The 26,590-nt window shown below is 38.2% G+C and overlaps 1 protein-coding gene across 7 annotated transcripts; it reads left to right on the top strand.

Annotated features, from left to right (window-relative positions):
- Positions 1-26,468, top strand: LOC136263577 (protein arginine N-methyltransferase 7-like). Of its 7 annotated transcripts, XR_010704710.1 has the most exons (19): positions 1-137; positions 2,381-2,417; positions 2,468-2,617; positions 2,668-2,889; positions 3,191-3,286; positions 3,341-3,474; positions 3,714-3,864; positions 3,940-4,000; positions 4,052-4,118; positions 4,836-4,971; positions 5,204-5,287; positions 5,337-5,387; positions 8,766-8,855; positions 10,728-10,878; positions 10,933-11,021; positions 11,070-11,227; positions 12,661-12,712; positions 13,977-14,049; positions 26,148-26,210. XR_010704710.1 is itself a non-coding variant. In XM_066058190.1 (18 exons), the coding sequence occupies exons 1-18, from the start codon at positions 43-45 to the stop codon at positions 26,295-26,297; spliced, it is 1,995 nt and encodes a 664-aa protein (XP_065914262.1). In that variant the 5' UTR covers positions 1-42; the 3' UTR covers positions 26,298-26,468. The 7 variants fall into 7 exon arrangements, 6 of the variants coding, with proteins under 6 accessions (XP_065914262.1, XP_065914263.1, XP_065914264.1 ...); XM_066058190.1 differs by lacking the exon at positions 12,661-12,712 and having other exon boundaries at positions 26,148-26,468; XM_066058191.1 differs by lacking the exon at positions 12,661-12,712 and having other exon boundaries at positions 4,839-4,971; positions 26,148-26,468.
- Positions 26,469-26,590: the final 122 nt, after the last annotated feature.

Below are 26,590 nucleotides of genomic sequence, written 5' to 3' on the forward strand. Positions count from 1 at the left end.
CTTCATATCGTGTAGGGCTTAATCTGGAATTGGCTCGGGTTAATGTTCGCTGCTGTTGTGAACGCGACTACTGGGAAAATGGAGTGGGAGAAGGTAGGAGAAGACGACGATTCTGATATTTCTGGAGATTTAGCAAGGTATTTCATTTACTTTTGTTTGAGACCACACTGATATGCTTTGGCCACACCAACTTGATTTTCTGTTTCCTGTCCTGGTCAAACAAACTTTTCCATGCGGGCGGGCGGCAAATTCCATTATTTCATTATGCTAACTAATATACACATGAACACAACTACACATGTTTTGTACATGTTTATTACACAGCTACAAGGTGGACAATCCTAGTCTAGCGTGGCCAGACCGCTTTTTCTTCGTCACGGCGCTTATCGATTAGAGATTATAAGCGCCTACTCCGAAATAGGGTCTGGTCCAGAATCAATACGCAAACTCGTTTTCACACCCCAAGCAAGAGCTCGGGGTGTTTAATCAACTTTCGTCATAAAACGTATACTCCCTTTTAAACTTCAAGCCACGTACGCACTGGAAATGCCATGAACGATAGCCGGTGGAGTTGATGAGAGACACTGAGGCTGGTTTTCTACGGTTAAAAAGGTCACGGATCGATTCCTTGTGAAAATGAAAAGACTGAAGGTGAACTGAGCAAGGAATCAACCCGTGTTCTTTTTAGCCTTAGAAAACCACCCTCAGTGTTTCTCATCGACTCTACCGACTATCGTTCATGGCATTTCCAGTGCGTACGTAGCTTGAAAATTAAAAGGAAGTATACGTTTTATGACGAAAGTTGATTAAACACCCCGAGCTCTTGCTTGGGGTGTGAAAACGAGTTTACGTATTGATTCTGGACCAGACCCTATTTCGGAGTAGGCACTTATAATCTCTAATCGATAAGCGCCATGACGAAGAAAAAGCGATCTGGCCACGCGAGACTAGGACAATCCATGTTAACCACTATTCAGCTACACCTGCAGCATACTTCTGATAAACTGTGGCCATACAGTTCAACACAAAGGTCGCTTGACACGGCTGAGAAATAATCCTTGGCTGTATCCTCATCATTAACTTGTAACATAGTCCAACTAAGAACAGTTTTACTGCAGCATTCATCTCTAATCGAAGGGGCAGCCACGCCAGACTACTTACGCCATGCATTCCCTCATGTCTAATTAAGAATCCGAACTAAAGCAATCATGTCATACTTAGAATGCGTCAGTTTACAGAATAATGGAATTTTCTGGCTTGGAAAAAAACATGCGGGTGGTGGACAGGAAACAGGAAATCAAGTTGGAGTGGTCTTACCACCATGATACCACAATCGAAAATTGTCAGTAGTTTTGACATGCTGCTAGCTTCCAATGTATTAACAAGTATAGGAGATGACCCCTGTCAGAAGGCATTATTTGTTTGATGGCCTCTTCAAATTTAAGGTTTAAATATAGATACATGAAGGAACTTCAAGGGGGTAACACATAGGCACTTGCTGTAGGCAGACTTTCCAACTTCTGAAAAGCTTTGTGCGGGTGAATCTACTCTCATCTCCCTGTAGTTAGCAGAGTGTATGCAGCACAAATTAGTTGGTTAAAGTACACTTCCCCTAGCTAAACCTATAAACTGCTGTTAACTGACTACTGTGCCACTGAACTACAATCATTATGCTATCTATTATTTTATACCGTTATACCATCCTTAACTACCCATCTGCCATCCTGCATGATGGTCCAGTTTGTATCACGTGATGTAGATATGACTGGACTTTCACAATGGATCACCTTTATCAATTCCCCCCCCCCCCCACCAGGTAATATTCCTGTTATGCTTTTACACAATGTACTTCAGAGACTCTGTGGTCACATTTCCTTAGCTTTGTTAGAATTCTTTCAGTATTAATGCTCACACGTTACACAATCATTGTACAGAACAGTAGAATAATCAACTGTGAACTGCCTTTAGTCCAGAATATTATCATCATAATCAACTCCTGCTTCAGAAGATCTGAATGTTCTTGTATTTTAGTGGAAGGCTTTAGTGAGTTTCTGGCTGGCATGCGGGAGATAACACATTTGAGCGGGTGAAAAGCCCTAAATGCGGGTGTCAATTGAGGAATGCAGAGCGTACATTAACTTGTTAGACAATCTGTATACAGTACAAGCATAGAGCTAGACCAAATACTTACCAGTGCCATACCAGTTTCAGGTCTAAAACACCACAAAGTATTATGTGTACCAGTATCTTGATGCTAACTTTTCTATTTAGGGATTTGCACATAAAGTTGATTGTAATCAGTGCAGTATTTTCTGACTGTATATATTACATGAAGTGCATACATGTTATGTACTAGCAATCATTCACATCGTATTTATAGATCTCAATATGGAGACATGCTACTAGATGCTGAAAGAGTGAGGCCCTAATTCACTGTGATGTTGTAATCGAATAATTCTCTCATAAGAATCAAGCATACTACAAAGCACTACAGTATGCAGTAGATATCACCCGGAGACAGAACAAGGAACCAATTGTGTTAGATATTGGCACTGGAACTGGTCTGCTAGCTATGATGGCTGCTAAATGTGGTGCCAAAAAGATATATGCTTGTGAAGTCAGTAATATTCTATAAAAACGTTTTCATGTATGCATGTCTACATTTAGGTATTAAAGCCAATGGCTAAAATTGCAACTGAGGTTATATCTCAGAATAGTTATGGTGATATCATCAAGGTTATACCACTGAGATCAACTGACCTAGTGGTGGAGAAGGGTGGTGTGATGGAGGAGAAGGCTAATATACTAGTCACTGAAGTGTTTGATACAGAACTGGTTGGAGAAGGAGTATTGTCAACAATGGAACATGCTCAACAAAATTTATTAGAGGTAACTACCAACTGACACTAATCGTGTTTGGAGCAGTAACTTTTAAAGATGCAAATAGGTAGGATTTGTGGTTGGGCATCAGAGCTGCATCCCTGTATTTTATATTTGTTAGTATAGCTTACATTGTCTAATACTCATTTATTTAGTTGCTATGGTAATATACTAGATAGTTTGGCTTATTTACTGCATATTGCTTTCCATCATTGGTTTTTGCAAAACCTAGTAAATTTTTTTTAGTTTGAGATTATAGTACAATGTGTATGCATTTAACAGACTTTTGTTTGTTTATTTGTTTTTTCAGCCTGATGCCATTATCATACCATCATCAGCTAAAGTATACTTACAGATATTCCACAGTCAACATCTTTGGTCCTCCCACAAGTTGGATCCCATCAATGTACAAAACCATTTTGTGTCAACCATTGTAATGATGATGGTTGTGTGTATATAGTTCCCACCTGGAGTAATAACAGTACCAGAATCATGGCAGAAATGTGCTGGAGCTGCCTCCTTATGGGATTTACATGTTGAGGAGTTGGGAAGTGATCAGATTGTGTACTTGTCTGATCCACAATTTGCTTTAGAGTACGTAATAACTATGTTGTATGGTATGTAGAAATCATAAATACAGGTACTCGCACTATATACGTAGCACATGTAGTATGCACACATTCAGTTGGTCTAGTTTCTGTCCAATGTACTGGCTATAGGGACCTTATGTACTGTATGTATGTACCGTTACTAAGTAAAATTTATGTATTGTACATCATACAGTATATAGTTGTTATTGTTTGGTGACTGTAACAGTACCTGATATACTTTAGGTTTTCATTTACAAAGCTTCCAGTTACTTCACCCCAACACTGTGAGGTCAACATTACACAAACTGGAGTATGTCATGGAGTGGTGATGTGGTGGGAATTATCACTTTGTCCCAATGTAAATTTATCTACTTCTCCTTGGAACAGAACCCAGGTATGTATGATTGCATATATAGGATAAATGGTGTGTATATACATTGTTAAAGTTTCGTATGTCGTTACATCATAGTGGAGAGACCATTGGCTACAAGGTGTGCAGTTTCTTCCTACTGCTCTTAAAGTAGAAGAAGGTACGTATCGTTAATATGTGTTCAAGAAATCATCTCCCTATTTTGCTAAAGGTAATAAAGTGTTTGTTAAAACTTTCAACGATGACTATAGTATGTGGTTCACCATTGACACAGTGAGGTAATTGGTACTACATATATACACCAGGGTTGAAACCAGGTCAGGTCGTGTGGGTCAACAGGGTCACATTTTGTCATGGTCAACTAGGTCTGACCAACTTTTTTAGAATACAGTATATCCAGATTGAATCATATATGCAATGAATTAGTTTGATGATATGATTGTACCATCGTATTATAGTCGTACAGCAGCCCAGCTTCTTTTGTGAACCACATCATGCCCACTCATCAAGATTATGTATTACTTTCCATAGGTATATGTGGAGATATATCAGTAAGGTGTGAAGCAGTATGCATGAAGCTACTGTATCTGCATGCTTACGTGGAGTCATGTCCTCTAGACAATGAGTATTACTGTATGTACATGTTATAAGCTAGCCTTACAGCAGTGCGATGAGTGCATGTGAACTATACCACACTTATCGGGAGTGTGTCACACATCACGAAGCCATGTCTGCTTATAAAATGTGTTTTATTGTCTGTAGGCTTACGTGGAACCATGTCACTAGTCAAGTTTTAATTATAATAATTACCTGGGTAAAGTTGCTTTGTTATCATATAGCTACACTGCACCCAAAATATACCTCTTGGCACACATCTCAGTTTTAATTTTAATATTAACCAGGTCGGTGGGTCATCAGGGTCAGCAGTACTGACCTGGTTTCAGCCCTGTTATACATATACTACAGGTTACATGTTCCGACTATTCTTGTTCTAGTAGGACACCAACTAGTGATGATATGGTTGAGAGGCCATTGTGTACATGTGGCACTCATGCAGTTTGGAACAGGTCTAGGATGAGTATGTTAAATGATAGTCACCGCAATGGAGTCTACTATCAAGTCTTGAGCAAGGTGTGTCTATTAAATAAATCTGTACTGCACCATTTTTACAGTAGCACATTGCTTGCATACAAGTTCATGCAGTATCGTACTAACACATGAAATTAAATGAACAACTCGCGTGTTAACAATCATGTCAATTACTCTAATAGAACATACACCTATTCAAGTGATCTACGAAGTACACCTATTGAACAGACACTTATTCATTTCAATAAGTAATACATAGTTATTTTTACTGTAGTATGTCTCAAGATGTAATACTGTGTTGTGCGTAAGTGATGTAAGTCTACTTCCATTGTTTTTAATTAAACTGGGATTTAAGAAGGTACAGCGAAGATATTTGTTATTAAAGAAACTACGTAAGTATCATACAGGTATTCATATTAGAAAATGTTTCACCTTTATCTACCCAAGTTATGAACGAAGTAAGTGTATCCCAATAATACAGCACTGCATGTATATTGTGAATTACTATAAAAACCTTTGTGAATTTGGCGAATAGGGGTTCAATCGCCAAAGTTTTTTCCACCAATTTTTTTAGTAGTATGCAATCTTATCAGCAGATATAGCTAAATCATGTTGCATTGTGAAAGCAGTCCTGCAATATTTTAAATTACTAGAGATAAGAAAGAAGGTGCATTTCATTGCCACATGAGGAACTTGACCGAATGCTTCGGTATATATGTGATAACTTACCTTGCACTGAGCATGGGTTCACTGCGCCAGAGCACGAGGTTCTCACTATTGCTCTCAACATTCATAACACCAGCAAATGGCACACTTGCACGTGCTACTTTCATGTATAGATAGCGTACTTACACATCCTTGTATAGTCGAGTGTATAATCTACTAGCCCCAATATCATTCATTTGATTAGATAATGTATACATTAATTAAGGTGGAGTCCCCATTCGCCAAAGTTTTTTAGCCAGTTTTTCAATAGTGGATTTTGCCAAACTATTTACTGTAGTTTTTTTTTATTATACGATACTGTGCTATTGTCCCATAACAATATAGTAACAATACTGTATGTTGCAGAGTAGATGAATTGTGATCAACTGTGTTGTGTGGAGTATGTGAAGTTGTTGTTAAGATAAGAGTACATCCAATGTAACATTTAATGGCTTAACGTGCATGTTGAAGTGCATATAAAGTCAGAGGCTCTACCAAGAATTTTCAAATCATGATTGTTTTCACCCTACTTGTGACTCAAAATAATATTAGTAAACTAAATTGATTGCAAAACCACCACTTGTCTGAGACAAAGCTTAAAACAGCCCATGTAGTAGTGAATCCCAGATATGGATAAAGTTTCAATTCTTAATCAAACAGTACAGTAGTACTGTTTAAGTAGGGATTGCTCCAAAAGTGACACGCGGCGCCAGTATTTCCACCTTTAAAATCATCCTAGAGAAATATTATGCAACAAAAATTGCCTTTGCGGAATAATATTAGTCTATCTAACATGAAATACAGCATTGAAAACAAGAAAACACTTACCGGTGACTGGATAAAGATTTTTTTTTTAATTGGCAAAACTCGAAATCTAGTCTGCCTCACTGCCTGACCACATTCGCATGCCTAGAGGCCAAACGAAGTAGCACATGGCCACCATTTTACGCCACAATAACAAACTGACTGGTGGGATGTGCCTTTTGGGGTTCCGACGAGTGTGTTCCTTCTGCACCTTACCTTTTGTTTTATCTTCAATCAGGTTGGTTGTCTTCTTCTTCCAAGCATCGAAACCATATAGAGGGGTTACTTTTCCGTATCAACACTTTCCCTGAGCAGTGTATTTAGATACCACAAAATTATTTCAGAAAGTGCTTACACTGCTGAAAGAGCAGGGCACTTATAATTTCCAGTTGACGTAGTCTAGTGCTGCACATGATATTTTAAGGCTGCTGATATAGCAGCTAGGTTGCCAATTTGACTTTTGCCAATGCCTGGACTGCAAGAGATTTGTTACTTATAATAGATGGACTGATACTTGATGGCTTGTTCTCTGAACAAACTGACTCAGCCACTTGCCACTGAACAAGATTGATCATACAGTGAGTGCTTAGCACAAATGATAGTCTACTGAATACTCGAGTGGATAGTTTCTCTGATGAGAAAATTTTATTACTTCATCCTGTTACTCGAGACAACTGAAAGGGCCTGTTCCTTCAAACAACTTCCAGCCTGGGTGAATAGAGCGACCATCAGAATAGTTGCTCAGTCCATAGATATTAGAGAGAAGGGATAGGCAACCCAGCGCACGCCGTGTATATCTACCATTGATTGTGGTTGAAGCACTCCTCGGTATTGATTAAATCCATGCGGACAGGATGGCAGTTTGTGGTTTAGTCGTCTTACAGTTGATTTCAACCACCTTGTGGTATTGTAGTTGATATACAAGACTTTTAATGCTTCTGGCTTCTGTTGTTTAATCGTGTTGGTGGTTTTCATCGCCATTTACGATTTTGATCATCAATGGGTACCTCCGTTTTTTGTCTACCTGTTACGAAGAACAGAAGTCTAGTTCCACTGGGGAAATAGTGCTGAAGTCTTCGCAATACTTTGAAGTTTTGCACAGTACCACTGAAAGATGTTTCTCGCATAACAGCGCTTGTGTTGAAGTTGATAAATCATGGAGTAGTATTTTAAAGAACCGAGATGAGACTGCCAAAGGGCATTAATCAAGTGGAATAATGAAATGAAGTACACCATGCAAAACTATGTTACTTTAGGGTTACTGTGGCATTGTTTGCCAGTCGAAAGTGAACTTACCATGAACACAACAGGTACACAAAAAAATCGTGTCAACAGAGATTAAAATGATTGATGGCGGCAAAAACTCACAACAAGACTTACAATAGGAGTTTGCCTAGTACTTGTAAAACATAAAGAGATTGTCATGAAATACTCCACGCCCGTAGAAAGTAGTCCAGAGCAGAAGACACTATTTTGGCCTCATGAATTCACCAACGGCGGAGTGTTTCAGGGCGCACGCTAGTTTCTAATCCCTGTACTCTAATATCTATGCTCAGTCATACTAGATCTGAACACCACTGCTACTACGATCAGAGGTAAGTTATGCATGGTACTACAGGCCTATGCACTTCCAATTTTGGCACAGTATAAAAGAAGAAACTATGGGCAAAGATGAACCAGCAAACCACTAGCCTGAGGATGTCTTGTACTGTCTGTATAATAGTAAACGGAGCTTTACCGTGTAGCTAAATAATTATAGCTAATGCAATTACAAAAGTTATACTGCACTGAAAGCCTGCATGCTAACAATAGTTGAATGTGCTGTGTATAGTAGCCTAAATTTTTAAAAAAAGAAATAATTACACTCATTAATTGGTTATAAAAAGTGTTTAAAACAGTACACTTATACATAGCTATAGCTGAACTTAAACTCAACAAACTAGTATATCAAAAATTTTGAATTTAAAAATAAAGTAAGGATCTATGCTATAAAAAGTACTGAAACAAGGATTGTCAAGCTACAATGGTGAATTCAAATCACAGTCAAACAATACAACAAATGATTCTTACTGTGGTTGGGTGCCAAAATCTATATCTAAGTTTCATGATCGGTTGTATTGTTTGATTGTGATTTGAATTCACCATTGTAGCTTGACAATCCTTGTTGAATTCAGGATTGTCGCTTGACAATCCTTGTTTCAGTGCTTTTTATAGCATAGATCCCTACTTTATTCTTAAATTCAAAAGTTTTGATATACTAGCATGTTCTAAGTTGTGGGTTGTTATAATGCAATGCAAGTTCTATACTTTGGTTTCTCTACATATAGATAATCAGAACAAATGATGCAGAAAGATACATTAAGGTCATTCCTAGAGCTTATGAAGATCTTTCTCTTATTGACAGTGATGGTCTTAAGGTAAACTACATTACACCATACGTAGATATGAGCCATATGCAGCAGCAACCCTAAAAGCTGGTACTACGGACAAGTGTGTTATTACTGGACCTATAAGAAAAGTACAGTGGAAATTTACAATGTCCAGTCAAAATGTTTTTAAAAATTAAGAATAGTCAGACATATGTTCAACATTGATCAAAATATTCACCATGAAATGTGAAGTGTTGATATTTTATAAATCATGCACTATAGCTACAAAGATGAACACTAGCTACAAAACTAGCTTCAGACACATGGAAAAATTGATGTGCTGCTTATGTCAGATCTCAACATAAGATTTGGTCTAAAAATGGTTCCGATGTCTGACTGTAATTTCAGGCAGTTAAACAAGCCATCTAACAGGTTCATGAAAGAAGCTGCTAGTCTATATTTGACATGTGCAGCACTGTTAGTGGTTGATTAGTGTACAGACAACAATGTGCATGGCTTCGTTGCATACCTAACAGACTGCAATGAAATTCATATGTAAATGGGCAGGCTCCATGCTACAGAGAGTAACACACAATTCAGATCAGTGGGTGTGGCTCAAGAAAGAAGCTAGGACTAGAGCGTGATGTGTACATTCACTTCCTCATCATTTCACACTTGATCAATATCCAATTTTTTCTATAAAGCTGGTTGAAAATGTGTTTTCTCAATTTCAGAATACATTTCATGTGCATAGGTGATTACTTTAAATCAAGCACTGGGTACTCTAAAACCGTGTAGTGAAATTTGGGGGTAGAATGAGCCCACGGTAGAACTCAAACTTCATTGAACCGTTTTGTACAGTAAATATTGGCTCAGGCGAAATATAAGTGCATTGTGTAATGTATATCAGTTGATTTTGTGTTTGTTCTTTATGATAGTGTGAATTAAATTAAGAAATCAGTCTTCTGAAATGACAACCTGACAGTGATTACAAAGTCACCATCAATGGTCCTCACTTTTATTAAGTAGCCACAAACAATCATCAATATCGGTTATGTATATCCATAGAGGTATCCATTTCTTTAGAGTATATTTTAGTAGCGCTAAAGGCCTCCATTAGAAGCTCACGTGGACTTGTCCCTGCTACTCCCCTGTAGCAAAACCATGATATTTTTTCAAAGCCATTTTGTTTGGTTTGGTTTGTGATGCAGAGCAGAGTCCACTCTAGAATTTAACTAAACTTGATTGACTGCTAAAAATGCATGTGATTTTATAACACATCAAAGACAGATCCAAACGTGTCGCGATCTTGATACTGTTTGTCCTGGTTTAAGCCTTAATTTCTTTTTTAGTTATGCCAGCATATACTTCATTGACTTCTTTCTGCTACCTCTCAATCCTTACTTCTCTCACACTACAACTACTTTGCCTTATATACTGCCCTATGTTTACAAAGATTATTCTAGAAGTTCCAAGCTAAGATCAAAATAAAGATTACACTATTTATCATTTTGCTGAGTCATGCAAAGCATGTTATGATGACTTGTTGGGCCTGATTGTTCTTACTGGTTTGGTTGTGTATTTGCAACTCACTCTGAGGCATGGTAATTATTTCTACAGAGTTTGTAGCATGGGTTAGCAACAATCACAGCAGTGGTTCACTGTTGAATCTTTCCATTTAGGGTAGGGTTTTAGTGTATCAAAAAGCAGGTACAAAAGTTTAAAACAAACAACATGATAATTATCTTTAGAGGCACTTGTATACACACAAAAAAGGCTACACCAAATTTAAAATTGTATAGACTCTTCTCAAAAGGAATTTGTTAGAACTCCTGGATCTGCCACTGCACATTATAGAAAATAATTATTCAGATACTATATTTGGTATTACATGTACATGTTGTATGTTTCTGTTGTCAGATTGATGTGATAGTTGGAGAGCCATATTTTTCCAGTACTTTGTTACCATGGCACAACCTTCACTTCTGGTATGCAAGGACATATGTGAATCACTTGTTGGATAATAATGCAGTAGTTGTCCCAATCAAAGCTGATTTATTAGCCATAGCAGGTGATTATTTTGACTAAATAAGCAATCTGTGTTACATTGTAGTACTTTTAACAGTACAATTTGATAATCTACACCGACTAAGATCAAAGATATCTACAATTGAAGGATTTGACCTATCAGCGTATCAATCCAACATTGAACAAGTTGAGGGTTTTGCTGTTATTGTTATTAGTAATAGCTATGGTTCACAGGATAATGATTCATGTGATCCTGAGCCATATTCTCTGTGGGAATACCCATGTGTGGCATGTAGCGATGTTCATAAAATATTTGAATTTGATTTTACTGATCCTATTAATTTCTCTGCACTATTTGAGAATTCTGGAAACATTTCACTAGTTAAGTCTGGGTGAGTAACATTTGGTGACTGCTAATGGATGTTGTATCGTATTGATGGAGTTCAAGTGCATTACATTCATTATAAATGTACAGTAGATGGGTTTAACGAGAAGGCATGGCATTAATTACACAATCTAAAAATTTACTGGTCCACCATTTTTGGCAAAAGCGAAGGGCAAAACATTGATCAGCAATGGCTTTCAGCAAGTTTTCACTACTTTCACTCACAATTCTCAGGAGTGTTATGAGGAAAAATAGAAGGAGATTCACTTGGTTTGCTAGCATGGAATGAGCACTGACAGGACTGAGTGGTGTATTTACTGTAAGGGTGGAGCTCAGTAGGGCAACTGGGCCCTACTAAAGACCCTGTATGCAAGACCGAGATACTCCAATCGAATAATCGAGCAGTCTTACATTCAGGACATTTTAGTACATTTAATCACTAAGTACAACATCTGGGGTTGCAACCCCTTGGTTCTGTTTCTTACCATTGTGACCTCACTGCTAGGTCTTACATTAAGTAGCTACTGAAATATTTAGCTAATACAAAATAGAGAAAGACCTGATGTGCATACTATCTGCATTACTCAGGGGCAGATCCAGACTTTTAAAAAGGGGGGTTCCACCCTTTGGAATTGCAACTTCAGCCTAGCTGTAAGTTGAAGACCAAAAAAAAAAAATGTCATCACCTGCTGACAATAGCTGCCCCTCACCAACTCAACTATATTTCCTTATTTATAACTAGATACATAGCTTGCTACACTGCTCTTCAAAAGACTACTTTGACTGCTCTATTAGAGTATCTCGAGTAAGAGAGGCTCTTTCAAAAGGGGGGTTCCATGGAACCCTTTGAACCCCCCCTTGATCTGCCCCTGTTACTAATAGCTATGCTGCTATGATAATTTGTGATAGCTGAATTTTGAGTGATGTACAGTGTGATCCTAATATCCTTATAGCACCTTTCTATACGAAAAGGTGAAGTGTCAAGTTAACCATTCACATTGCGTCAAAATAAATGTGACTGTCTATGAAGTAGAAAACAAAATTATTTACATGTATGCTTTGCCTGTATTTTTTATGATTGAAGAACTATGGGAGATGTCCTAGAAATTTTAATACAATGTAGTGATCGTGCGCCATAACAAACCAGATGCATTTCTAGGACATGGCAACCTTACATGCTTGATGTAAGTTATACATCAGCAGCATTGTTACTTTGTGATATGCACACCAAAGACTGTCATGAGTTAGAACTTTGTTCATGCAAAAATCTATCCTGTCAGTGTAGATTGCGTAGACATAAAATGACTTGACCCAGGCCTGGGTCCAGGTGTCAACACACTGTGCTATATCAACTGTTTGAAACAACAACACTTGCAAAACAAAACTATATATATTGTATGTGTTAGGAATGGCTTTTGTAATAAAAAATGTTTTACTTAGGATGTTGCCATCTGGATGAACACTCAATTAATGTGCTGGACAACACATCAAAGTAAGCCTCAAACATAGCATTTAGTCCTGCATTGTAATAAATCTGTTTCTCATTTTGTATTCTTGAGTACAACCTGTTTCTGTCCTTATTGACTAGTAGCTAATTGATCCAGAACCAAGCAGTCAGGTCACAATAGGAAACTTGATGCAAGAATAGAAGCTACCCCAGATGTTGTAACTTACATAAATGTCCCGACTCCTGAATGTAAGACTGCCTGATTATTCAATTGGAGTATCTCGGTCTTGCATACAAGGACCCCGCAGTTCTTTAGTAGGGCCCAGTCCTGCTACTGGGCTCCACCCTTACTGTACTCCAACAGCCACTGCTCATTCCATGCTAGGTGGCCAGCAAACCAGCCTGGCGGCCAAGTTAATCTCCTTCTATTTCTCCACATAACACTCTTGAGAAGTACAAGTGGTCGCTGGAGTTAGTGAAAACTTGCTGAAAGTCATTGCTGAATCCAGAATGTTTTGCCCTACAAAAATGGTGGACCTACTCATGATTTTTAGATTGCATTAATTAATGCCATGCCTTTTCGTTAAATTTGTCTATACATATACATGTGTATACATCATGCAGTTTTTTTCTAATTGTGCACTGTCCTAACTGTCTCATGTTGAGATTTAAGAACCGCTACATTATGTTGCTACGTAGTACTATTTAATGGTTACCGTAAAGCTGGTTATTTTCGAAGGGTTTTTGGATGTTTCAAAGAGGCCCTTCTCTTTGAAAAATTTTTGCCAAGCCCTGTTGTTCTTCAAAAATAAATTCCCACAAGTAAAAATAATGTGCTTTCACGTGATCAAATACGCACTCATGCATGTATTCTTTACAAGTTTAAGCTCAGTAATAGTTGAACAATATTATTACCGCATCAATAGCCAGTAAACTATCCAGAATGACCATTGTGGGAATCCATGCCATCTGCTGCTGTACTGTGTTCGAGCCGATTGCCTCGCTAGTATCTGCTACGTATCTACTCCACTTATAACTCAGTCTTCTTTCCAGTGTGCAATAGTGGGGATTATTCCATCCTCGATTCTATCAGTAAGGTGAGCACATGTAGACTCTATGTATTTTTGTCATTTGTGACACGAATTTCTATTTGCTTGAAATCCACCTGTACTTCGAAGTATGCATTGTTCAAAATTGAAACCTTCAAAATTCAGATTTTACTGTTCCTACAAAAATTTCTGGTTCGAACATAATCAGCTATACGGTACCTACCTACTTGTAGAGTAATAATCTGGTTGTTATTATGTAGAGCAAACGCTGTTGTATTTTGGATGGAGTATTACTTGGATCAGTCCACCAAATTTAGTGAAGGTCTTGTGAAGGTATAATAGCTCCTATGTGTTGTGACAGGAGTGCATTGAGTCCTATTGACATGGTAGTATACAACTTGTGTAATTCTTGGCTACTGTATAACTTGAAAGACTTAGTGGTTTTTTTTTTTTTACAATAGTACTGTATAGTAGGGACATCTAAGGTGTGGGCGTGGCCCATGATATAATATAACCCAAAAACCTGCCTCAATTTTTCCTCACAACACCAGTATTAGTTGGGTAAAATCAAGCCCAAAAGTGTCTTCAGATTGACCAGAAAAATTTTTGTCAAGTTGCTACAGAATATTTTTTTAAATTATTCAACTGAATTTTCTAATGCTTGCCTGCCCGACACATTCAGTCAAGCATAGCGAAAAACTGACTATAGCTACAGCCCTAATTTTTTCACAGAAACGTTTCTAATTCGATGAAGAAAAAAACCTTTGGTATATTGATAAACATACAATGCTTACACTATTGTCTTATCTTTTATCCTTCTTTACCATGGCCATCACTGTTCTACTGCTGATAGTGTTAATAGATTACGGTAGGGCTTCAATCTATGGATGTATCAAACTATTCGAATGCTCGTGGTTAGTTTAGCATTGCACCACCAAACTATTTGAACATACGTGGCTCGGTAGTTTTCGAGTTGGTAGTTGATATCGATCAGTGAAAGCAACTTGCAGCGAACTAACCATGTGTAAGTCAATAAAATTTATATTGTTTAGTAATGGCGTTAAAACCGAGTCGGGTCATCCTTACAGATTATCCAGGGAAGACTCGATTGGATCACGTCCTAATTTAACTAGTGTAACGATGTGGACGTGTGGTAAGATGTCATAGCATAGCTCTGCTTCTGTCATGAGCCATGCCCCACTTATGTAAATTACTGTCTGTAGGCATATGGAAGCCACGCCCATTTATCAGTCTGTTGGTATGCACGAATCCACATCCATTATTGTCTGCAGGCTTATGTAAAGCCACGCCCACTAATCAGTTGTTATTGTATGAGTCATTGTATAGTGCTATAAAATTGTGACTGATTTTGTGAAAAGCAGGCTATTTAGTGGTCATGAGCTTGCAAAAAAAGTTCACAAACAAGTATAAAAAATTAGGAATTTTAAATTAGAGTAGGGACAGTGTATAGTACTGCAATAAAAAGTACTGATTCAGAAACAAGCTTGATCGGAGTAGTATGTAATGTCCAAATACTATAAAACAATAAGAAATGAATATCCCTACTGTGCGCATATTCACTTCTTATTGTTTTACAGTGTTTGGACATTACATACTACTCCGATCAAGCTTGTTTCAGTACTTTTTATTGCAGCACTACATATACACTGTCCCTACTCTAATTTAAAATTCCTAATTTTTCTTATACTTGTTTATTAAGGCTTTATAGCACAAATGCTGAAGGTCTGTAGGACACAAGGTGCTACATGTAGCTATGTTTAATGATATTATAGTTTGAAAAAAGTACAGAAAGGAGAAAAATCCATGAATGGACCTGGGTAGCTTCGAACCTGCAGCCATCTGATTTACACTTGTATGAAGGCACGTGCTTTTGAGTGCATTACATTGATACCAGCTTGAAATGTTGAATGCTTAATGGGAGATGGTATTACGGGATACCCTTTCTTCGTTCTGTTAGCATTGCAAAATTTTGATCAGCTATATACACTGTATTTATAGGATATTCTCTGATCCAGTAGGCTGCAGAACAAAATAGTGGCCCATTCTGCTGTTGTGTAAAGATGCTGTATATAGCTAATGACTCATGTAATACAGAGAATTGCAGAATCTTTGCAATACAGGAAGTCACCAGAAACGTGACCTATCAATGTTGTGGTGATGCATTTCAAAGTTAATGGATCTTCGGTTGACGTTTTACGGTTGTGTTGCAAACATTCTGCAAACCTCAGTAGTTTTTAACACGGGCATGAGGGCTTCGCCTGATATATATGCCCTTTGCTTTCGAGCTTGCAGCCCTCGGGTAGTCGGGCATACATATCAGCAAGAGTTCATAATATTAGAGGAGGGAGAGTATCAAACGCTCAATATACCCTATACAAATGCACTGCTACAAGTGATGAAATCAATGCCTCTTACTACTATATTATGGAACTACTTCCCACCCATATCAGGCTGATAGCCTGTACAGGGTGATCAATCACCCAAGCCAATATGAGTGCAACCACTGGATATACTATACATACATGCCTAAAATTTCGATTATGGGTCAGTAGCTAGTATGTTCTTGGATGTTTTAATCAGTGCTATTGAATCGTTTATAGAATAATTACAGAGTTTAGTAAAGGCCAAATAGGTAAGCTTGCTTGTAGAGTGGTTACTTCGTGCAGAGTGGTAACTTCATGGTGGGGGTGTGGTCCGTAATTGGAAAGGTGCAGAAGCAAATTGGTGAATAATATAGCACTAGTTCTCACCTTAGCCCAATGTTTTTCAACTCATAGGGTAGTAAGGATAACAAAACGCTCTCTATCTGAGTGGTTTTATGGTGAAATCCAAGTCATACATACAAATTACTCGAGTATTAATTGATCCCCACAATTGATTTTGGCCCTAACTTCTATACTTCTATATAATCACTGCCCAGTTGTAGCCCAGTCTACATTCAGATGTTGCCTGGTTAGCTGGGCTACATACGAAATGTAGCCCAGGCGGCTCCTTTGATCTGAGGTGTGAAAGTGTTACATAAAAGGATGTCCATGTTTGACAAACTGTATAGAGTTACATAGATCCACCCTTGTCCATAGGACATACACTTGTTGTTGTGAATATGATAAATGCACTACGTACCATAACGCTTGAAATCTCACTTTCAGTTTATTATTGCCATGTACATACACACATCGTTCTGGTGATGTATTTATGAATTTTCAGATTTGTAGTGCAAAGAAATCGATGCCAAAACAGGCAAGCTGTGTAAAAAGGGTGCACTTTAAAACTATTCAGGTACAAGTATCATACAGTCGATAGTACTGTATATTAGGGACATCGAAGGTGTGTGATATGATATAAGCCAAAAACCTGCTGCGATTTTTCCTCACAACGACATGACAGTATTGGTTGGGTAAAACCAAGCCCAAAAGTGTCTTCAGATCGACCCGAAACGTTTCCGTCAAGTTGCTACAGAATTTTTTTTTTAAATTAGTCAATGGAGTTTTCTACTGCCTGCCTGCCTGACGCCTTCAGTCAAGCGTAGCGGAAAACTGGCTACAGCTACAGCCCTAATTTTTTCGCAGAAACGTTTCTAGATCGCTTAAGAAAAAACCTTTGGTATATTGATAAACATACAATGCTTACGCTATTATCTTACCTTTTATCCTTCTGTACCATGGCCATCAGTCAAGGTTCTACCGCTGAGTGTTAATAGACTACAGTACGGCTTCCATACCAGTGTATATTACATTAAACTATTCGAATACTTGTGGTCGCCGGTTGTACCAAAAACACACGCGTACGTCAGACTCGCTGTTGATATCGATCAGAGAGAACAACTCACAGCGAACTATATAGCAATGTGTAAGTCAATAAATATAATTTAATTAGTAACAATGTTAAACCGAGTCGGGTCATCCTGGTCCTGCTTTACAGATTATTCGGGTCTGACCCTACGTGCTAAATTAAATGTGGATGCGTTACCACACGTCATAGCGTAGCTCTGCTTCTTTCATGAGCTACGCCCACTTACGTAAATTACAGTCTGTAGACATATGGTAGCCACGTCCATTCATCAGTGTGTAGGTATGCACGAATCCATGCCCACTTATGTAAATTACTGTCTGTAGACATATGGTAGCCACGCCCATGTAGATATGCACGAATCCACGTCCATTATTGTCTGCAGGCTTATGTAGAGCCACGCCCACTGATCAGTTGTTATTGTATGAGTCATAATCTAGCATAATAGTGCTGTGAGTAACTCAGCAGATATTTAGTGGTCATGAACTTGCAAAAAAACTTCACAAACAAGTATAAGAGTAGGGATATTCACTTCTTATTGTTTTACAGTATTTGGACATTACGTACTACTCCGATCCAGCTTGTTTCAGTACTTTTTATTGCAGCATTATACATTGTCCCTAATCTAATTTAAAATTCCCAATTTTTTCTTATACTTTATATATATATATATATATACGAAGCACCAAATCTCGCATAGTGTGGATTCCATGTGTCTCCAACAGTTTGTTTAAACATTGTAGTATTTAGGATAAGTCACATTTCATTACTTTCATGTTCTTTCTTTCATTTTAATTTTTTTTAATGTATGCAATGTATATTGAATGCTGCGGGAAATATGACATGACGTCAATTAAATAATGAAACTAGTTCTGTATTTTGAAATGTTATCCTATAACTACTATGTTGACTTCTAGCTAAAGAGTAGCAGCCACAAGAAAACAATTTTCTGTCAGAAAATCTTTCCTTCAATGCCATTTTGAAATCTCGTAGCTTTACCCGATCACATTTAGAGATAACTTTGCCTTCTGAAGCAATAATACGATCTGCTACAATGTGACATGTCATGATCTTCGGAGAATTTTCTATAAGAGCAGCAACACCATTACCAGTGATTGATTTCACCCTCATAAATACATGTACCAGTCCACCATGAGTTGATATGGACTCCATGAAAGAGTCTGGAATATTGACATAATCACAATTGATGCGCAACTGCTCTAATTTGCAATTCAGTACAAATGTACATGTTGAGTCAAACCAATCAGACAAAATGAAGTACTTCAACTGTTTACATCCACCAAAGATCTCCTTCATAACAGTTGGATGTCTGTGTTTGACCGACAAGTGGATGAGTGATGTAAAGTTGGATAGCAACAACAACTCCCCTTGTTTACCAATATTTGTACATTGTTTACAGTAGCTTCCAAACTGTAATGCTTTCAAATACAAACACTTCTGATATAAACCAATAACAGTTCCCATAGTTTGTTCATCTACTTCACTAGGTAGTAGAGCACACAACTCAATGGCTAGGTAGATCAGCTTTAATTCAGCCAAGATACTTAACAACTGAACTTGGTTCTCCACATCTTTAACTGTAATAAATGATAAATTTATTCCTCGTAGATTCTGACACCAAGAAGTAATCATACGCAAACCCTGTAACCTTTTTAAACACTCTACGTTACCCCATAAGTTCAGTTCCAGCAAATTGGGACAAGCCATGGCTAGTTGTTCTAGGTGTCCTGAATGTAAGTCACAACCATGTGCATCAAAATGAGTTATGAATGTAAGACTATTAATGTCACTGTTTAAATGATTGTCATATGTAATATCATATGCAATGCCTCTTTGTGAGATCTTTGAGATCAGTTTTGCTCTGCCTAGAGCTTTTCTCTCACTGCTACAGTTAGTCAACAATAAAAGGTCTACTTCTAATCCTAGTAAGCCATACTTGCTGGCTTGCACATATGATAGAGTACATGATTGACCAAACTGTAATTGAAAATCTGGTAATGGTGGAGAAAGACCCATCGGAACTTTGCAGCGTCCATAGATATTAAAGTGACTAATGTGAGTAGTGGGTGAACTAGAATTCAATAACAACCACTGCTGTCTTAACTCTTTCATATCATGAGCGTAAATAGAATGGAAAATGTTTAATGTCTCAGGAATGAATCCTTTCATAGCCCAATCAGTCAAGACATTATATAAGTTCAGATACTCCGCTCTGATGGTAAGTTCCTTTAATCTGTTACAAGCCAGTAGTAGTGGAGGAATATCACCTTTCCATATTAGATCCAGTATCTGTAATTTTCCTGTAGACTGTATAGCCTTTATCAGTTGGTCACAGCTTAATTTATTTGTTGATAAACGAAGTTTTACAAGGTTACTACAATGTTTCAACATGGGCGTTAATTTGCAAGGTGTCACATGATGAGGAAAAGAAAGGTGATTAATATATTGTCCATATGACTTCAACACTCTCTTCACACAATGATACTCACCTATGTGGAAATGTGGCCAGATAAACCGCCTCCACAATGATGGTGTTTCACAAACGCTTTGCAATCTTTGTGACACGTATCGCAGGTTTACAATGTCACGTGCACAAGTCAAAAAAGATAGTATAAAAACTATCAGCTCTGTAGGAAGGGTTACAAGATTGTTCTGAGGCTCTACAATCTGCTCTACACTGTAATCATCATCTGGATCCATGTTAACACCTTGTCTCTTAACTCTCAATTGGTACTTGTTACAATTCATTGTCCTGAGTGACTGCAGTGTAATTTCCAATATCAGTTGAGAGGAGCAGTATATATAAACAGTGTAGTTTCTTGGCCTTTTATACTACACAATGTGTACAAAAACCAAAGCTGCAATTGACACTATTTTTAGTGTTTATTGGCACATTACTGACACAGCTTGGGCATGTTTATTCATGTTATTGAATCAGTTGTACTTGGGCATGATCATTCATACTTAGAAAATGGTATGCATAAAACGCTTTGATCTTAGGGAGATAACACAGTCTTCAAAATCCACTAAATTGGCACATTACTGATGCAGCTTGGGCATGTTTATTCATGTTATTGAATCAGTTGTCATTCCTCTGTAATCCAAGCCAACAAAAATTGAGCAAACTCAAGGGAATCTTGAATAGCAGCATGTTGATCATGAATTATAGTCTGTTCCTGTTCAATAACTCTTGTTACATGGGCCAGCTGCCCTAACATTTAGTAGCACTGTGAACTGTTTATCAAAAAAGCACTTTGATATGGGCAAGAACAAGTGAGTTATGAGGCTTTAAAAATATTCCATACATTTAGTATGGATGATTGAGGCACATAAACATGTTTACATGAAAACATGCTTGTTTCGGTACAAAACCATTGGAAGTGAACACATGTTCACCTCTTTGATATTACTATATTTGGTGGGGACTTGGGTGTATGGAGGAAGCATTTATTCAGTGCAAAGACTATTTGGTATAATATATCTAGAGTTCGTAATATTTGTGTGGGGGAGAGTGTCTAACTGGAGTACAGTCAGCAAAGGTGTGTTTGTACAGGCCATACTGGCAGTTAGACACTCTCCCCCATAGAAATGTTATGAACTCTTGTTTACACTGACTGGCAGTTCCCACCAGATTGTGGTACTGGCTAATTCTCAACAAGTACACAGAAAAATTTGGAAATTTCAACTAGAGTAGGGACCATAGCACATCGATAAAAAGCACTGAAACCAGCTGAATACAAGCCCTCTAATCTATGAGAAAACTAAGCGGAGTATTTCAAAGGTAATTCTGATGCAATAAAACAACACCTTCAATGTTTTCAAAACTTATTCCTATTAACAGACTCGCACAATAACACAGTCCAAGAAAATTGGTCTCTTGTAAAAATGAGTTAGTAACTGCCATCAACCTCCACATTCCTCAAATACCTGTTAAATCATCCCACCACCTTCCATGGCTCAACAAACATATCAGAGTCAAAATGAAACAGAGAAAGCGGTTGTATGATAAAGCTAAATCATCCCAAGCACCAGAAGACTGGGCAGCATATCGCACTATTAAAAATGAAATTACTGCTGATACAAAATACTCTCATACAAACTATCAGAACAGACTATTTGACAATGAAGGCCATGCATCAAAAAACTTTTGGAAGTATGTAAAAATTTCACGAAAAGACTGTGTTGGAGTTGGCCCACTAAAGGTAAATGGGAAAGTCTTGGTTGATGGTGCTGAAAAGGTAGATGCACTAAACAACCAATTTTATTTGGTGTTCACCAACGAGGATCTAGCCAACTTACCACTAGCTGACTTGTAACCTCACACCTCCATGTCAGATATTTCCTTTACTATTGATGGTATAGTCAGCTTACTGCAATGCTTGGATGTTAACAAATCCCCTGGACCTGATGGAATTCCAGCAGTTGTTCTTAAAACATGTGCATTAGAGATTGCACCATTACTACAAGTAATTTTTACACAGTCAATAACTACAAACTCTATTCCTGATGACTGACTCTTAGCAAATGTGGTTCCTGGAAAGGTCTTTACCTAGCAACTACAGACCAATTTCATTGACCTCTATTTGCTGTAAGCTAATGAAGCATGTTTTGTACACTTGAATAATGAATCATCTTACTCAATGTGGAATCCTGAGTGAACAGTAATATGGTTTTAGACAGGGACATTCATGTGAAACGCAGCTAATTAATGTAGTAGAGGATGTTCAGAGAGCACTTGACCAACAGAAACAAGTAGACCTTATTATGTTCAACTTCCGAAAAGCTTTTGACACAGTTCCTCATCAAAGATTGCTATGTAAACTAAAGAAATATGGTATTGGTGGTCAGGTGCTTGAATGGATATCACTCTGGTTAACAAACAGATTACGTGTTACTGTTGATGGTACTGCATCTAAGTGGGTTCGAGTTAAGTCCGGAATTCCTCGGGGCACTGTACTAGGTCCTCTGCTGTTTCTTATCTACATAAATAACATTGGATTTGGTGTTTCTTCAACGTTGAGATTATTTGCAGATGACTGTATTCTGTACCGTGTGATTGATTCCCCAAGAGATACTGAGATATTACAGCAAGACCTTCATCTTATTACTGAATGGTACAAATGCTGGCAGATGAGATTGAACGTAGACAAATCTGTCAATTTACAATGCTACAGATCCTTTCTTACGAGCTATCTTATTGAGAACCATACCCTGAAAAGCGTCGACCAACATCCTTACCTAGGTGTGATGCTTGACAAAACAATATCCTTTATTTCACATATAAACAACACTGTGTCTAAGGCATCTAAAGTACTTAATTTCATCAAGAGAAACCTTTCCAACTGCCTCCAATCAACTAAAAAAGCTGCACATCTCAGTCTTGTTTGGCCTACCTTAGAATATGCCAGCACTGTATGGAACCCCTATCAAGCAGTTTACATTACCAACATTGAGAAGATCCAAAGAAGGGCTGCCCGTTGGGTGTTAAATGACTACAGTAGATACAGCAGTGTAACATCAATGCTCCAACAATTGCAATGGCCCACCTTGGAAGAGAGACGCAAGAAGGCTAGACTATCTCTGCTCTACAAAACTAACAAAAACCTTATTGCACCTCAAGTACCACCATACTACCAAACACGTCCTACTCAAACAAGACTTTATCATCAATCTTCCTTTATACTTCCGTTTACCAGAACATCTTCATATATGAACAGTTTCTTCCCCAGAACAATTAAGGAATGGAACACATTACCTCTAACGACAGTAGCATCCAATTCATTAACTATATTTCATTCTAGCATCTAATTAACTAATCTAATTGTAAATTATTTCTTTTTTTCCCCTGGGTGTATCAGCAGTGCTGCCTACCCAGTTTGATAATAATAAATAAAGCTGGAGTAGTGCACGATATCAAATCACAGTAAAACAATAAGAAGTGTTATATCCCTACTGTCCATTTCCATTATGGTATCTTGAGCACAGTATAGGGATATAACACTTCTTATTGTTTTACTGTGATTTAATATCGTGCACTACTCCAGCTTGTTTCAGTACTTTTTATCGATGTGCTATGGTCCCTACTCTAGTTGAAAATTCCAAATTTTTCTGTGTACTTGTTCGTTAACTTTCTTGTAAATATTATTATGACTGTTGAACCCACGCATACCACATCTGAAATGGCGCCGCGCGCCCCAGCTATATCAATTATCATCTGAAAAGTTAAGTATCCATTACGCTTTGTTGTCAGCTATGTTCAACCAGTTACACAGCATTTCGGATCTAGAACTGTTTGAAAAGCACCTCTGCAATGCATCCATACCGAAAGAAATGGTGCCGCGCGCCCCAGTTATATCAATTATTGTCTGAAAAGTGAGGTATCCATTACACTTCGTTGTCAGCTGTGTTCAACCCGTTACACAGCAGTACGAATCAAGAACTGTTCAAAAAGCACCTCTGCAATCTAAACAGCCACTATGAAAAATACAGATGATTTCCATTACGAAGGGAAGCCATCACGTGCTACCACCAAATCGACACTTTTCGCTGTCAGCAAAGATGAATGGGACACAAAGGAGGACACTGGTAAGCCCATGCAGAATGCATTGTACGTACTGCGGTATGCTAAAAGGCACCTCTCTGGCCGAAGCGACGTCGAACAGTGAAAAAATCAAGCCTGTAGCCTTAGCCATTATTGAGTTATGCTTGTCTGAAGGCATCAGTCAGTCAGGCAGTCAGTAGAAAATTCCGTTAAATAAATTATTTTTAAAATTCCATAGCAACTTGTTGAAAGTGTTTCGGATCGATCTGAAAGCTTGTTTGGGCTTAGTTTTATCTAACCAATACTGCCTCATCGTCATCAGGGAAAATTGAGGCTGGTTTTTAGGTGATGTTATTTCGTGAGCCACGCCTACTCCGTTCTGGTCCCTACTATACAGTAACTATCGTATTGTATGATGGGTGTTTGAAACTTGCTATCTGCTGTGTGTTTACAGAATGGGTAGCTGAGTGTAAATATTTTTTTTGCCTTTCACTTAATTGATACCATTCCTATTCAACATTTGTTGTACGGTATCCATTCAAGGGCAACACTTATGTTTAAAAGCGAGGTATTATTTTAAACATACACCGAATAAGGGTTTTGGCAATACCACATATCCCTGTACTGTTTAAGTAGTGATTGCCCCTAAAGTGACGTGCTCTCTAAATGCTGCCATTAATATCATTCTAGAGACATTGTACATGACGAAATAATGTTAGTCCATCTAACATCAAATACAACATAAAAACCAAGAAAACACTTGCAGGCTGCCGTATATAGAGTTTAAAAATTCATTGATACTTGAATTTTCATTTGTCTGCCTGCCTGTCAGCTTGCCTACCAGCCTGCCTGCCTGCCTTCCTGCCTGCCTGCCTGCCTGCCTGCCTGCCTGCCTGCCTGCCTGCCTGCCTGCCTGCCTGCCTGCCTGCCTGCCTGCCTGCCTGCCTGCCTGCCTGCCTGCCTGCCTGCCTGCCTGCCTGCCTGCCTGCCTGCCTGCCTGCCTGCCTGCCTGCCTGCCTGCCTGCCTGCCTGCCTGCCTGCCTGCCTGCCTGCCTGCCTGCCTGCCTGCCTGCCTGCCTGCCTGCCTGCCTGCCTGCCTGCCTGCCTGCCTGCCTGCCTGCCTTCTGACAATGTAACTCGACAACCGCTAAAAGCTACGGACCTGATTTTTCACTTTTAGAGATCGCTTCAGCCTGACTGGTTCCTTTTGGCATACTGCAGTACATGCAATGCATGCTTCATGCACTTACCTTTGTCCTACTCTGTGTCCCATATATCTTTGCTGACAGCACATGGTGTCAATTCGCGATGGCGCAGCATGATGGCTTCCCTACATAAAGGGAATCAACTGAGTTCTCCACTGTGACTGAATTGATTGCAGTGTTCTTCATGTGTAATTCTGTGTAATGAACTGACATGCTGAAAATGAAGCATAATGGCACTTCTCTTTCAGTAATAATTGATAGTTGGGGTGAGCGTTCAGGTGATGCCTGGTGTCGTTCTTCCTTTTAATGCATCACGCATGGATTCATTAGTCAAATTTTTAGTTTGAATAGGGATTATAGTCATAAAAGTTGTGAAACAAGGGAGGTTGCCTAAACCTGCAGATATACTAATGTCCCTGTACCCATGATCGAATTAGGGATTAACCGCAGGTGTAGGCAACCTCCCTTGTTTCACTACTTTTTGTGGCTATGATCCCTTAATTGTAAGCAAATTACTTGACACCACCAACATGTGTTATTCAACAAAGATCAATCATATAAAAAGAGTCTGACTTTATATACTTTGTCTATCACTACACAGCTGTTTGATAGATACAGTGTCACAGGCATATTGCGCATGAAACGCAGCGCATGCGGTCCTACGTACATATGTAGTTGTAAGCAATAGTGAAATTGTCTAAAATCAGATGATCTAGATATCATTTTAATTTTTTCAGAGAACAGTCCATTTTGTATTTGCATTACACACTTTCACACTGTAATTTATTTTATACTTGTGTGAGCATGCATGCTTGTTACATGTGTAGAAATTCACACCAAATCATTTATTTCAGACTCCTGTAGTTGGGGATAAACTTCACTGGAACCACAAATTCAAGCAAGCAGTAAAACTACTGCCTAAAGGATGTGATAAAGATGTTTCCTCTATAAGCTTTAAATTTACATTCAGTAGTAAATCTGGTGATGTGCACATCTATACATAAAATGTGTTTGTATTCTGAAATCTGTAACTTCACTAGATCACAAATCAGCACTTGTACAGTATACATATGAGTACATTATGGGGTTATGATGTAACATGTTTGTTGCATATGTATACCTGTAGATGTATATGTAGATAAGAAATGGAAATTTTATAACAATCACTTACTTGAGCTCCATGTCCCTAGCGATCCAATCTGAGTGCAAAAATTAACTGTTCAATTAAAATGTTACAAATTTTAAAAACATCTAAACAAAACACTACAACTTTAATGTTTCAATCCAGCTGTAGTTT

The sequence above is a fragment of the Dysidea avara genome, chromosome 8 (assembly GCF_963678975.1).
Source record: "Dysidea avara chromosome 8, odDysAvar1.4, whole genome shotgun sequence".
Lineage (NCBI taxonomy): Eukaryota > Metazoa > Porifera > Demospongiae > Dictyoceratida > Dysideidae > Dysidea > Dysidea avara.